The sequence below is a fragment of the Aedes albopictus genome, chromosome 1 (assembly GCF_035046485.1).
Source record: "Aedes albopictus strain Foshan chromosome 1, AalbF5, whole genome shotgun sequence".
Taxonomy (NCBI): Eukaryota; Metazoa; Arthropoda; class Insecta; order Diptera; family Culicidae; genus Aedes; species Aedes albopictus.
Window position 1 is genome coordinate 278,853,686 of NC_085136.1, and position 15,837 is coordinate 278,869,522.

At 43.3% G+C, this 15,837-nt stretch overlaps 2 protein-coding genes across 2 annotated transcripts in view; both read left to right on the forward strand.

The window, feature by feature from the left end:
* LOC134285652 (leucine-rich melanocyte differentiation-associated protein-like) overlaps positions 1 to 15,837 on the forward strand; it is a 21,721-nt gene continuing 5,884 nt past the window's right edge. The window contains exons 1-3 of the mRNA XM_062846837.1: positions 1 to 976; positions 11,606 to 11,836; positions 12,367 to 12,506. Of these exons, the coding sequence (XP_062702821.1) occupies positions 926 to 976; positions 11,606 to 11,836; positions 12,367 to 12,506 (422 nt within the window). The 5' untranslated portion in view covers positions 1 to 925. The remainder of the gene's footprint in view (positions 977 to 11,605; positions 11,837 to 12,366; positions 12,507 to 15,837) is intronic.
* Positions 926 to 12,510, forward strand: LOC109412573 (leucine-rich melanocyte differentiation-associated protein). The gene is made up of 3 exons (XM_062860124.1): positions 926 to 976; positions 11,606 to 11,836; positions 12,367 to 12,510. The coding sequence occupies exons 1-3, from the start codon at positions 926 to 928 to the stop codon at positions 12,508 to 12,510; spliced, it is 426 nt and encodes a 141-aa protein (XP_062716108.1).

The window sequence follows — 15,837 nt, forward strand, 5'->3', positions numbered from 1 at the left end:
AAGCACTCATTCACTGAGCATCCCTTGGTATTCCATCGAGACTGAAGCACTCCAAGTGACGAATCAAGCGTGGCCGGCCTACTACGATTAACCGTGTTCTTGAACAGTATACTTTCAACGCCGTGTTTGTGCGTTTCTATCATCTTCGATCGATCATCAAAAACCGCGTAGAACATTCGCACAGCCTACATTAGGCCTGCTTTGATCACAGGCTACTATCTCTGACACACACCATGTCTCTCACCACTAATCAGTGTAGCTAGTGCGGAAAGGATGAGCAAACTCTGCAGGGCAGCAAACAAGCAATCTTGAAACAAGTAGCTCAACCACCAGCAGATCTTTTTAGCAGAACACCAGAAGAAGAACACTCTCGCCTCGTTGATGACGTATTTCTCGGGTCGGGACACGCAACGAAACGACAAAACAGAAAAAGTATTCAAATCTCTTCGAGGCCTGATAAGCCGCGTACCCGGAGCTAGTAGAGGTGTGTGCAAATAGAACATGCTTTCAGCTTTATTGCTGTTTGGAATTGCCTCTACAACAGCTCAGTGAGTGAGGCTGTGTGCTAAACAGAGGTAGATGAGCTTCTTCATTGTGATCCAGTAGTTATAGTGCACCATTCTCTGTTGTTCTACTTCTTGATCTTCTACCCGCGCGAAGCAAGCATCAGGACGATTCCCCGGAGAGATAGTAGATTATCGAACTGCCGGTTGACGAGGAAAGGTCTCAAATAGTGAACGTGCTTCCCGAATCGTTTTTTTTCAAGTTTAAAAGAAAAGTGAAATTTTGTGTGATTAGCTGAAGCTGTAGAACAAGAGTTTCTGGGTTAGTAGTGGATTGCAATATTTATTGAGCACGGGACGCTGCTGAGAGGATTAATTCTGTTGATGCTGATAACCAACAGAACCAGAACCGGGGAGTCACGATGGATGATATCAACTGGAATAAAATTATCTACATTGAAGATGAACAAAAGGTAAGAGTACAAAGTAATCAACGGTCAGGGTAAATATTTGGAGGGATGATGTAAACTGAATTAAATTTTGGTAGATTTTTGGTTGACTATAAATGCTGCGTGTTGGTTCTGGCAGTTATAAATAATTTTGGAAGGATACTGAGCGATTCCAAGCAACAGCATCAAAATTAAGGAAAATTTTTAATTCATGATTTTCTATTGAACTGAAACTTTGCACAGTTTTTCAGTTCCATCTAAATCGCCATTTTTCGATATCAAATTTTTATTTAGAGCCACGACTAACTTTTCAAAAGGGTGTATGTGAAAATGGTTCAAAAATATTCAAAAATATGCACAGCAAAAACGGATTGTTCGATTGTTATGAATTTTTCAGCAAAGTTAGATAGCTAAATGGTGATTTCTAAGAAAATATACACTGTGAAAAAAAATCTATTTTATTATTGAAAAACATCATTTTTGTCACAAAAACTCAAATATCTCAAAACCCTATCTTTTTACCAACTTGAATTTTTTAGGGAAAACGGTCCATTGTATTAGCAATCTACCATAAAAATTTGGTGATGGTAAACTAATAAACAAAAAAGTTATAACATTTTAAAAATTTCACAATTTTTACATTTAGTAAAAAAAAATTTTCTGTGTAAATTATTTCGGCCGGGAATCGCGATTTGATGCTGATTTTATTGTTCAGCAAAGTTAGATAACTAAATGGCGATTCCTAAGAAAATATACACTGTGAAAAAAATCTTTTTTAACATTAAAAAATATCATTTTTGTCACAAAAACTCAAATATCTCAAAACCCTATCTTTTTACCAACGTAATTTTTTAGAGAAAACGGTCCATTGTATTAGCAATCTACCATGAAAATAAACAAAAAAGTTATGACAATTCAAACATTTCACAATTTTCACATTTAGTAATATTTTTTTTTAGTGTAAATTATTTCGGCCGGAAATTGAAGTTTGATGCTGATTTTATTGTTAATGGCCTTGCGTGAGTAAAACAAGTTGTTTTTATTATATATTATATATACATATAATATAATATACTATGTACCGTAATGTTCCGATTTTATCACGCCCTCCGCGCATTAGTCGTTTATTCATTAATTTTCTGTTACATTTGAGGACAAGTGTTTTCCCTCTTCTTCAAGATGAATGTTGAAAGCGTGTTTTGCAACGTTAAAAATATTGAAATGGGTATAGATGTTGAAGAATATTACAGGGCATTTTTGAAAAGGGGCGTAATTAAATTGTTTAAACAGATGTCGCTGATGGCAATTTCTCAGTTGTTGTCGTTTTCGAACTTCCTGCGCCCTGCTTTACCGATGATATACAGATGGCTCGTTTGTCAAATTCTAGACGGCAGGACGTGCAAATGCGTAATTTTGTACACAATGTGGACATTTGGGCATAACCAGTCTCTTTCAGTTTATCTATTGTGCTTTCGGTGAGATTTCGTAACTCTTTTGAACATTTTTTTTCATCAAACGGTCTACAAGAGAGCGTTGAGTTGAAGACCTTTGAGAAAGCGACTGTTCATCTTGTTCGTTAGATTATAAAAAACAAAATCACTTATTAATTTTAACTTACTTGTTTGGTGTTGGTGGCTGAAGAAAAAAAACACTATACAATTTTTAATATTCATAGCGGTAGTATTTTCTTTGTTTTTTTCGTGAGCATTGTCAGGTATGTATACAGACAAACAAACGTAACACTGGCGAAATTTTCATTGACCACGCCTTCAACGATCATTTTGAATCTTGGTTGTGGCTTTCATAACCAGAAGAGCGCCCATCGCTTTTCTTTGCGTTTGACGTTTCACACTAGCGCCTTCTGATGACGATATTGCACAACGCAGTGTTTCGTGAAACATTTCCACCAGGTGGTGATAGTGTGAACTGGGCGATGAATTTTCACTAAAATTGTTCTAGGCGTTTCGTCTGTTTGTCTGTGGTATGTACCTCTTATGCATTTGTTGTTGTTGAAGTTACTCGCATTCTTCCGATCATAAAGTCTGTTCTCTAAGAGGGATTTTTTTTGCGGATAAACTAGACGTATACGCGTATAAAAAAACTTTTATTATACAGCTTTTGTCTTAAAAATAAATTCAATTCCATTTTTCTTATAATCAACAGCTTTTCAACACTATCAAGGGATTTTTTCACCAGTCACGTACAATAAAAAGTATGACAATCTCAATATTTTTGATCACAACACTGGATCGCCTCTAAGTTTCAAATAGATACTATAGTAATTACGAATAATCAAACTAAAGTATCATGAAAACAACTTGTTTAATTCAGGCGGTAGCCTTTACAATAAAATCAGCATCAAAATATAATTCTCGAAATAATTTACACAGAAAAAAATTTTTTTTTGTTACTAAATGTAAAAATTGTGAAATGTTTGAAATGTCATAACTTTTTTGTTTATCAGTTTACCATCACCAAAATTTTATGGTAGATAGCTGATATAATGGGCCATTTCCCCTAAAAAATTGAAGTTGGTAAAAAGATAGGGTTTTGAGATATTTGAGTTTTTGTGACAAATATCATATTTTTTCAAAGTAGAAAAAGAAATTTTTTACAGTGTATATTTTCTAAGGAATCATCATTTAGTTATCTAACTTTGCTGAAAAATTTATAACAATCGAACAATCCGTTTTTGCTGTACAGCTTTTAGAATATTTTAGAACTATTTTCGCATACACCCTTTTGAAAAGTTAGTCGTGAGTGAATATGAAGGTTTAATATCAAAAAATGGCGATTTATATGAAATTGAAAAACTGTGCAAAGTTTCAGATATTTTTGAAATGGTCGCTCAGGATCGACTGACATGACTCCGTGGAATTCCTCTACTGAATAATCGTACTTATCAGTCAGCTGTCCTTGAATAATGGGTTCTGCATGGTTTGTTTATATAAAATTTTAATAGGCGACAAACAATACATTGTAACGGTTGCCACCTAAAACATTTGATTTGTTTTAAAGTGCCCCTAAAAAGTATGATTTTATAATATGGAAATCTGAATGTATCATGAAGGTATAAACAGAGACAAATAGACGTAACATTGATGAAAATTTCCATCGACAACGCTTTAGGCATGGTACACAAATTACGTAACGCTAAAATCAGCGATTTCAAACTCCCCCCCCCCTCCCCCATGTAACGCTTTTTGTATGAAAATCAAAAATATTTTGTATGGCTCTTAACGCTAAGCTAGACCCCCCCCCCCCTCCCCCTATAGCGTTACGTAATTTGTGTACGATGCCTTATCGATAATTTCAAATCTTCATAGTTGTGGCTTTCACAACCAGAAGTGCGCGCATAGTTTTTCCACAGACAAACAGACGTAACACCTAGAACCAGTCTTCCCACAAACTTGACACATGTTCAACTTCTGTACGTTTTCTCGCACTTGTGTTGAACATCAAACACCAAACATCGGAGTACCCGTGTTTGCTACCGTACTCCGTACCGAAGAGTACTCAAGTACAAAACTTGTGTACGTACAGAAGTACAAAACGAAAATCGATCCGAGCACAAACCGAGAATGAAACCCGAAGCGGCTTTTGGATTGGCAAACGATTGGTGCCGAACTGTCAATCGTCGTTCGAGAAAGTTCTTTTTTACACGATTGCTTCCCACTTCGTTTCGCACGGTACACATGTACTGTACATATGTTCGAACTTGTGTTTGAAGCGAACTTTGAACATAAGTACACGTTTGGGTACAGATTTGTGTGTTGCGGTACGAACGCACAGTCAGAGTACAGGCGGAGTATAAATACAGCAGTACTTAGCGAGTTTGGTGTTCGTTTGGGAAGACTGCCTAGAACAATTTTCGTGAAAATCCATCGCCCAGTTCGCACTACCATCACCTGGTGGAAATGTTTCACGGAACACTGCGTTGTGCAATATCGTCAACAGAAAGCACTAGCGTGAAACGACAAACGCAAAGACAAACGATGTGCGCACCTCTGGTTGTAAAAGCCACAACTATGAAGATTTAAAGTGATCGTTAAAAGTGTGGTCGATTGAAATTTCGCCAGTATTACGTCTGCTTGTCTGTGGTTTTTATTTGAGTTTGACGTTACACACTAGCGCCTTCTGTTGACGATATTGCACAATTCAGTGCTTCGTGAAACATTTCCGCCAGGTGATGATAGTATAAAGTGGGCGATGGATTTTCACGAAAATTCTTCTAGGTGTTATGTCTGTTTGTCTGTGGTATAATGTTAATCTTTCACAAAAAATTGAATAGGGTAGGAGAGCTAAACATAATCTCATGGCTCCCAAATTCATCCTTTTCAAAAACAAGCGATTACGGCACCGATTGATGCCGTTCTTTTTGTTTTCATGCGTGCTCACTTCTAACAAAAATACAAAAAAAGAAACAAAACAAATAGCGCATCAATCATTTGTTTTTCGTAGGATGAAAATGGGAGCGACATGCTAAATATTGGAACAAATATCCTACGTAGCTTAGGAAGTAAAATGAAGCAACTTGTATACAGTATTTTTGTGTAGAGATGTTGGGGCAACTGTTTTGTAAGGTCGAATGGGGTAACTTGTCCATCTGTGGGGTAACTTGCAACACATTAGTGTCAGAATATCCTTCCACTGCAGCTGCATCACTTCCTCTGCGAACACTAATCCCACGGTAACGGTTCCCTCCAGGTATCGTAGTACCCGTCTCAAGTGCACCCAAGTGAATCTCATTCGGGCAACTTTGGATGGGCTTAGCAAATTCACTCCCGCTGCCAAATCTGGTCTCGTTGTCATTGCCGCATAAGTCAAAACAACCCACGAGTTCTCGATATGGCATGGTGATCCTTTCCTCCTCTACCCCTTTCGGCAACTTCAGGTGATGCTTCAACGGAGTTGAATACGGCTTGCACTCGCACATCTCGAATCTTTACAAAACATCCTCGTGATATTGCTGCTGACTGATCCGCATGACTCCGCCTTCCAAATCATAGGCGATTCTCATCTCCAAGAAGCTGTTTTCGGCCATTTCAAATTCTCGGGACATGAGCTCCTTCGCCATCCTGACTACCTTCAACGAACCCGTAATGAAAATGTCGTCAACGTACAAAACTATGATCAACTTCTCCAGACCAATCCTTCGCGCGCATAGGCATTGGTCATACTCGCTTCGTTTGAACTTCAGTCGTTGCTCGACGAATTTGTGAAACCGCTCATTCCACGTGCGCGTGGAGGCTTGTTTCAACCAGTAGATACCAAAGTAATCAAAAGTTCAGATAAGTGGGTACTTTCTAAGCTAAGCAGCTTGTTTGAGGTTGCTCATTAGCCTTCTAAGCAGCAGCATTTTTAAGTTATTTTGGAACTTGAAAGTTCATATAAGGTAGCTAGATAGCCTTATAAGCAGCTACTGACAGAACTTTGACAAAATTCATTCAGAAACAAATTGTATTTTTCAGAATCACAACCTTATTCGTGGGTGTGTGATTGATGTCTGATATTGCTTCTGATAGATACATTTTCATACACGTCGCAGCTTTGTAGATTTGAACTGGATTCTCCTGCGTAATAGTCTGCTCACTTACCGCTTGCACTGTTGAAGACACTTGACAGTGTCCGTTTACTCAATCGTAACTGTAGTAATGTTGGTAGAGCGTAGGGCTCTCACGCAGCGGCTATCGGTTCGAATCCGGTGGTCGCATTATCATTTATTCGTGTATGCAACAGTTGCTTTCTACTAAAAAAATACATTTAATCTTCATCAAAACACAATACTACTGTACTGAACTGAACTTCTGTGAACTTGAAAGTTCCGACAAAGTTCCGAGTAGCATCTTAAGCAGCTTTAAAGCTGCTTAAAAGGCTGCCAATGAGCCTTGCCGGAACTTGTGACCGAAGTACCAGCAAGGCTCATCGTTAGCTTTTTAAGCAGCCAGAAAGTTCCATTCGAAACTTTATCTGAATTTCGCGGAACGTGAAAGTGCATTTTGTCATGGGAAGCGGAACTTTTGGTTACTTGGGCGTTGGAGATCCAATTGTTAGGCCACCTTGCACGAATTGATGAAAACCTGCAGCGGTTGAGTGTTCTCCACTGATACACGTCAAGTTTCACTGGTGTGCAGCTGTAGTGATTTCACGTTCGAATAGAACTTTTCTTAAACTAGCAAAGGCAAGGGCATTTTTTTTTCTTCTAAACCATAGCATAGGGGAAGAATCTGCTCAACAGACACCCGAACAGGAAGATCCGGGTAGTATGGGGTTAAGGCCGTCTTCTATCACAAAAGTAAAAGGGAATCACCAAGAAGGCATTGCTTCAGAGAAGGGCTAGTGCACATCGCACCCTCAAGGTTAGCTACGTAGCCTGCGAACATCGATGTCTCGCTTTGGAGAGTCCATCATGATAGCATGCTGCTGGCGCTTAGCCAATTTCCCGAGTGGTCCTCACCAGTCCCTTTATCCTCGGAAGGGGAGCAGGGTCAACCCCACGCCCGCGCCCAACTGTTTTGCGGACATCAAGAACTGTTGCCTACGTGAAACCAGATCTGACCTGCTAAAGGCAAGAATATCACTACCCTTCAGGTCCTATCAGATGCACCAGAAGGTTGCTGACAGTAGGGTCTCAACCAGCCCCGGCTTTTACCGGGGGCCCCTTTCCAACCGCGGGCTCGGTTCCAAGCCAGTAGACCGACGCCACGACAGCAACGTTACCAGGACTTCCTCTCCGCGGCCACTTAATCGCTGTAAAGGTTGATTTCCAGCGCAAGGTGACCTACGAAGCCGACTCTGAACCCTGGGACCACCTCTTGTACCGCATCTGAACTAGCCACTCTCCGAGTCCACGCGCCACCTCCTCTGTAGCTCCAAGACGATGTGGGTGATAGCCGTTGAAACGGCATGCCAGCCAAACTCATCTCTACACATCCTCTGGACAATATTGTCCGGAGTTGAGTCCTCCCCGCATGTGACAAGCATGCGGTCACGCACTGTGCGAAAACGCGGGCACACGAACAAAACGTGTTTCGTCGTTTCCTCTAAACCAGTACAAACAGGGCATTAGGAAAAACCCGCATGCCCGAAACGGTGTAGAAACTGTCGGAAGACACCATGGCATGAAAGGACCTGTGTCAGGTGGAATGCCTATTAATCCAACTATTTACCTTCGGTGTCAACCTATGGGTCTACCTTCCTTTGGTGTAACTGTCCCACGCGCGCTGCTATTTGACCATTGAGGCCATCCGACAGGGCCCATATAGCCGAGGCGGTAAACGCACGGGTATTCAGCATGACCATGCTGAGGGTGACGGGTTCGATTCCCAGTCGGTCCAGGATCTATTCGTAAAGGAAATTTCCTTGACTTCCTTGGGCATAGAGTATCTTCGTGCCTGCCACACGATATACACATGCAAAATGGTCATTGGCAGAGGAAGCTCTCAGTTAATAACTGTGGAAGTGCTCATAGAACACTAAGCTGAGAAGCAGGCTTTGTCCCAGTGAGGACGTTACGCCAAGAAGAGAGAGAGAGCCATCCGACAGGATAGCGTCTACGGTCGACCTCCCCTTCCGGAAGCCGTACTGGCTACTTGAGAGACCATTGCCAACCTCGGTGTGACTGAACATTCTATTGAGGATAATCTTTTCGAGCACCTTCCCCGCCGTGTCGATCAAACATATTGGTGTATATGCCCACGGGACTCCGGTGATTTCCCCGCCTTTGGCAATAGAACCAGGTTCTGCCGCTTCCAAACTTTTGGGAAAACTCCCTCGTCTAGGTATTTCTGGATAGCAAACCTGAACATCTCGGGAGCCTTTGCAATAGCTACTTTCAAGGCCAGTTTCGGAACTCCGTCCGGCCCTGGGATCTAACCAACGCTAAGGGACTTTGCTATCCCCGCAAGTTCCACATCGGTGACCCTCTCCTCATCGCCAGCCCCAGTCCCCGGCTGTCCTACAAAATGAGGCTAAGGAATACACTGAAATAAATTTTGTTATGAAAACTACCGATTCCATAGTAAAATTACTAACCGTACCTATGATTCTCAACCGACAACAAAATCTGTTAAGGTAACTGAAAATGCTTGAAATTACAATGCATTGTAGTAAATTCAACTAAAAGCGTAGTCGTCTCAACAACGAAACATTGTTAATTTTTCCTGGACACGCATTTTACAACACAGTGTGATTAAAAATACAATGCTCATTTGTTAAATTAAGATTATTTTTAGTAATGTTAACTGCACTGCTAGTTAAGTTGACAGTGTTTTAGTAGAATTAACTGGAAATTGTTGTAGGTTGAAAATCATAGATACGGTTAGTAATTTTACTATGGAATCGGTAGTTTCCACAACAAAATTTATTTCAGTGTAGGATCATGACGCAGAAAAAAATCCTCGATGATCCCCTCCAACATTGCTGGAGTTTGCTCTGTAGGAGCCATTACACATCTCGTCTTAGCCATCACGATCCTGTAGGGATCACCCCACGGATTCGCATTGGCACTCTGACTGGGTCTAAGCAGGCCTTTTTGCTTGCTCTTATCTCAGTCTTCAGCACGGCTGAACATCACCCGTAGTTCGTTTCGCTCTTCCTTAGGTCGTGATCGCTTCGTCCGCCGCTTAGCCCGTAGGCAGGCGCGGCGCAGGTCCGCAATCGCGTCGGTCCACCAGTAAGCCGGTGGCCTCTCATTTCTAGGGTGGACTCGCCTAGGCATGGTCGCATCGCATGAGATCTAGTTCGCGATAAGGAAACATTGACATGTACAAAGGTAAAATGTATGCAGATTGAAGGGACTGACCAAACCATAGAGATAGGGAGAGATATCGAGATGTAGAACATCGACATTTGGAGAGTCAACTCTGGAATTGAGTATTACTTAGAAAGTTCCGCGGGAATTACTCTGTGATTTTTTTCCAATTTCTTCAGGAGTTCCTCGGAAATTAATCCAGGAGTTTCTCGGGAATACCTCCAGAAGTGCCTGGGGAGTTCATGCAGGAGACTCTCCGGGAGTTCCTCGGAAATTCCTTCGGCAGTTCCTCGGGAAATCCACCAGGAATTTCTCTGGCAGTTCCTCGTGAATTACTCCAGGAGTTCCCAGGGAGTTCCTCGGGATTTCTTCGGGAATTCTTTCGGGAGTTCCTAGGGAGTTTCTCCAGCAGTTTCACGGGAATTGCTCCGGAAGTTCTTCGGAAAATATTCTTGTTTAAAAAGACACTACGTCGTCTTCAACTTGTGGTTGCACAGACTGAACAATCACAAACATGAGACAACGGACAACACACGAAACACCCAGTGGTCCAGTGGATAATTTTCCGTTTGACGAAAAGTTTTCACTCACACTCCGAGGCTTACGAATCGGCAAGAAGACTGACGCCCCTAACCGCACGGCCACGAAGCCCACCATTCCGAGAGTTCCACGAAAGTTCTTTGGAAGTTCCTTCGGGAATTCATCCAGGAGTTTCTCGGGAATGTCTTCGAGAATTCCTCGAGAATTCCTCCGGGAGTTCCCCAGGAATTTCTTCGGGAATTCCTCGGAAATCCCTATGGACAGTTCCTCTGGAATTTCTTCGGGAGTACTTCCGGGAGTTCCTCTGGAGTTCTTCCGGGAGTTCTTCGAGAAATCCTCGGGAATTCCTGCGGAAGTTCCTAGGAAAATTATCCTGTAGTTTTTCATAAACCTCTTCCGGGAGCTCATAAGTTCCTCGGGAATTCGCCCAGGAGTTCCTCAGACATTCCTTTAAAATTTCCTTTGGAATTCTTCCAGAAACCCCTCGGAAATTTCTCATGGAATTCCTTCAGAATATCTCCAAAGAACTGCTCAAAATATCTCCAGGAGTTTCCCAGGTTTTGCTGCAGGAGTTCTTCGGGAATTTTTCCAGTGGTTCCTCGAGACGCCTAGATGAATTTGATGATTATCCTGGGCTTGTTAGGGGAGTATCTGTAAGTAAAAGGAAAACCGTGTTAAGTACTGTTTCTTTTAATTCCACTAAGAATTTGCATCCTTCGACAGATACGTATTTCGACCTCAACTGTAAGGTCGTCCTCAGTGTCTTCGAGTCAAGTACAAGACACTGCAGTGTCTTGTACTTGACTCGAAGACACTGAGGACGACCTTACAGTTGAGGTCGAAATACGTATCTGTCAAAGGATTCAAATTCTTAGTGGATTGGACGATTTTCTTTTTACTTACCTAGATGAATTCCTGAGGAATTCCCGTTGAACTCCTGAGCCATTCCCGGAGAACTTCTGAAGGATTTCCCGAGGAACTCCGAAAGCAATTTCTGGATGAATTCCCGAGAAACTCCGGAAGGAATTTTCGAGCAACTTCGGAAGGAATTCCCGAAGAGCTCCTAAAAAGTCTCGAACAACTTTCTCAAGGCATTCCTGGAGGAATTTTCGAGGTACTCCTGGAGGAATTCCCGAGCAATTTTTGGAGGAATTCTCGAGGAATTAAACCATCTAAAGTGGGTTTCTTATTTTTTTTCAACATATTCTAGTGAATAAGCAAAAACAATGAAATCGTCGACTTTATGTAAATGACGGCCTGGTTTCAGCGAGAACTACCCATATTTTTTATAATCTTGAAAATTCTGAACAAAATAAAAAAACAATTTCATCGTTGCAATTCATTCCCCCACTCTTCCGCAGCTCATCTACTTCGACCAGAAAACGTACAAACTGCCGGAGGCCATCCTGAATCTGTACTCGGACCGCGTCCGGCACCTGGACCTAAGCTACAACAAACTGTCCTCGTTCGAGTCGCTGGAACTGTTCACCAAACTGGAGGAACTGGTCCTGGATAACAACTACCTCACCGATGATATCATATTTCCGGCCCAGCTGGATCGCATCAAACTGCTGTCGCTGAACAACAACAAGGTGAGTTTGGATGAGATTGGCAATCGAATTGAAATTCTAACAAAAAAAAAATAGTTACAAATTAGTAATAAATGCTACAAATTAATTGCAAATTGGTAATAAATTCTCAAAATTAGTAGCAACAAGAAATACAAAAATGCATGATTTTGATTAAATCAAGAGAACAAAAAAAAAGAAAAACGAGCATGCAATTTTTATAGTTATCATTGACCCACTAGTAGTCTACTCACAACCACCTTAATATCTAATCAATATTGTTATTCAAACGGTGACCTTTTGGGCTATCATGCTGCATGGTGTTGTATAAAATGCTCTACCCGTGCCCTTATGGTTCTGAACGTTCAGCAGCAGCGGCAGCACCTGATAACTCCTGATAAACGCTGCACTCTGCAATATGCACGCGTAGCCGCCAGTTGCAACCATCAATCATCAATGCAGTTTTTATTCCCACACGTATCGCCGAAGAGGCAACAACTACCTACCTACTCCAGTATTCTGTTAACAGCTATTGTTCACCGCTTGTTTTGCAGTTCGAAAATTTGGATCTCCTGCTGACGAAGCTATCTCTCTGCTTTCCGAACCTGGAATATCTGAGCCTGCTGGGGAATCCTGCTTGTCCGTGCCATCTGCTGAACCTCAAATACTCCGAGTACGACTATCTCAAATATAGGTGAGTGTAATTTGTGTTTTGAGAATAATGTTATATGAGTTTAAAAATACTATCCTGAAACTAAAGCACTTGAAAGAAGCGCTTGACCGAAACTGTGTAGAATCTACTGTATCTGTACTGTATCTACACTACACTGTAGATAAATATTGTAGTTTTAGTGCTCAACAACATGAAAAAAGTTGAATATGATGCACAATATGTTTTCTGGATAACCTAAGTCATCCAAACTGTTCTTGAGTTTAGATCCTAAAGTCTACGGGTGTAACGGTAACTTCTTGCATTATACAAAGCTACGATTTGTAATCTATCATGTCCAGTAAGTCTTCTGAAAGTTCTATACACAGAACCAGATCAGTCGAGACATCCAAGGCCATCCAAACTGTTCTTGAGTTTAGATCCTCAAGTCTACGGGTGTAACGGTAACTTCTTGCATTATACAAAGCTACGATTTGTAATCTATCATGTCCAGTTAGTCTTCTGAAAGTACTATACACAGAATCAGATCAGTCGAGATATCCAAGGTCATCCAAACTGTTCTTGAGTTTAGATCCTCAAGTCTTAGGGTGTAACGGTAACTTCTTTCATTATACGAAGCTACAATTTGTAATCTATCATGTCCAGTAAGTCTTCTGAAAGTACTATACACAGAATCAGATCAATCGAGATATCCAAGGTCATCCAAACTGTTCTTGAGTTTAGATCCTCAAGTCTTAGGGTGTAACGGTAACTTCTTTCTCTTGGGGAGTTGTAATAAAAGAACAACCGTCTCGGTTGATGGTCTAACAATAACTGATGATTTATTTCTAAAGGTACAAACTAATTTCATGGCATGCTTAGCATCGCACTTGCTTATATGTGCCTACTTCAACACTCCTCCTCAAGGACGATGTTCTGCAGGCCAACTTCTTCCCTTATCTTCCGCAGTTTCAGCCGAGCTAGAGGCTTCGTCAGCACGTCAGCCAACATATCCTCCGTCGGACAATACTTAACTTTGATGATTCCAGATGCGGCCAAATCCCGGACGAAATTGTATCTGGTGTCGATGTGCTTCGTCCGTCTCGTCCCTCCTTCAGCGTTCAGCATAGAGATACAACTCTGGTTGTCCTCCTGAACCGTCACTGGATGCCGGATGTTCTCGCCAAGTCCTCGCATCAGCTTCAGCAGCCAGAGTAGCTCCTTGCTTGCTTCGGCGAGTGCGACATACTCCGCTTCGGTGGACGACAAAGTTACGCACTCCTGCTTTCGTGCTGTCCAGCTAATTGTTCCATTTCCGAGCTTGAACAAGAAACCGGAATTTGACTTCCGGTCGACGCGATCACCAGCCCAATCCGCGTCAGCGTAGCCCTCGAGATGACCAGCTCCTCCTAGCTGCAGCTTCAGTCCAGCGGTTCCCTTCAAGTACCGCAACGCTCGCTTCGCTTCCGTCCAGTCGCTCTCCGTTGGCTTGCTGACCTTACGCCCGAGGATGGACGCCGTGATAACCAGATCCGGCCGTGTACATACGGCGACGTAGAGTAAAGCGCCCACTAGACTCTGGTATTTGTCGGTGGTGGCCATTACCTTCTCCTTTTGCTCTGCGGTGACGTAGCCAGGATCCATCGGAATCTGTGACGGTTTTGCTTGCTCCATCTCGAATCTAACCAAAACCTTCGCTATGTAGCTTTCTTGACTAAGCAGGAATCCTCCGTCCTCTTGTCGCTCGACATGGATGCCGAGGTACTGCTTCACATTACCCAGACAAGTAATCTTGAATCTTCTTTCCAGGTGCTTCCGTACTCGCTGGTACTCGGTGTCGTCTTCGGTGGCGATCAACATGTCATCTACGTACAGTAAGATGAACGACGACTTGTCGGCCTTCACGAAAAGGCAGCTGTCAGCTTCCGTGGCTTCGTACCCCAGCTCCTTCAAGACATCGGTGATGGTCCGGTTCCAGACCCTTCCGGCTTGCTTCAGGCCATACAAGCTCCTCCTCAAATGGCACACATCTTCCTGATTCCCGGATTCATACCCGGGCGGCTGCCGCATGTAGATGGTCTCCGAAAGCTTGCCGTGCAAATATGCCGTCTTGATATCGACATGCTTCACTTGCATCTTCCGACGAGCTGCAATCGACAAGAGTGCCCGGAAAGTGGTGTGCTTCGCAACCGGCGCGTAGACCTCGTCGTAGTCGGTACCAAATTTTTGGCTGCATCCCTTCGCGACGAGTCGAGCCTTGTACCTCGCCACATTCCCATGCTCGTCGAACTTCTTCTGGAAAACCCACCGACAGCCTATCGGTTTTCGGTTCGGGGGTAAACGTACGATGTCCCAGGTGGAGTTTTCTTGCTGAGCTGCATACTCTTCATCCATCGCGGCCTTCCAGTGGTCCCGCTCTGGGCTCGCCAGCGCTTCTGCTAGCGATTGTGGTTCCCACGTTAGCTGACTCACCAGGCTGCTGGTTTCACGGAATCGGAATGGTGGAACTCCCTTGTTCAGTCGGCTTGACACACGTATCGGCGTGCTCGTTGACGATGGTCCTCTCGGTGCGTTGAGGGGACGTTCAACGGCATCGATATTCTCGGTGAGAGTAGTGTCTTCGTGCGACTCGACGGCCGCGTCGTTCTCATCTTCCTCCTCTTCCGGATCTGACCGACCCGACGCAAATTCTTCTTCATCGTCCGCTGACTCACCGAGAACGTCCCCTGCAACGATAGGAAATGAATTAGCTTTTACATTGTCGGTCGAAGGAAAGTGGTACTCGATGATACTTCCATTGCCTTCTTCTTCTTCTTGGGTACTGCTCGTTGGCATGAACCGAGCATCACGGCTACTAATGACGCACCCGGTACGCCTATCCAGGAATCGGTACGCCTTCTGCTGAGGCGAATACCCAACGAAGGTCATCTTCTGTGCTGCTGCATCCAGCTTCGTTCGGTTCTGCTTCGGAATCCACACGAACGCGTCAGCTCCAAATGGCTGCACGTGGCTCAGGTCCGGCTTTTCTCCCCACCACGCTTCGTATGGTGTGACCTCCAGTGACCTAGTCGGTAGTCGATTTTGGAGGTAACTCGCCGTGTTCACGGCCTCTGCCCAGTACTTCGTCGGTAGTCCTGCATCCTGAAGCATGCACCGCGCCATTTCGTTCAACGTGCGGTTTTTGCGTTCTGCTACTCCGTTCTGCTGCGGGGTGTGTGGTGCAGTGAACTGCTGCCTGATACCTTCTTGCTTGAAGAACTTCTCCAGGGACCTGTTCTTGAACTCACCACCATTATCGGAGCGAATGATCTTCGGCGGTTTGCCGAACGTCGTCTTCACCTCCATTACGAAATCCCTCAGCTTCTCCTCAGCGTCA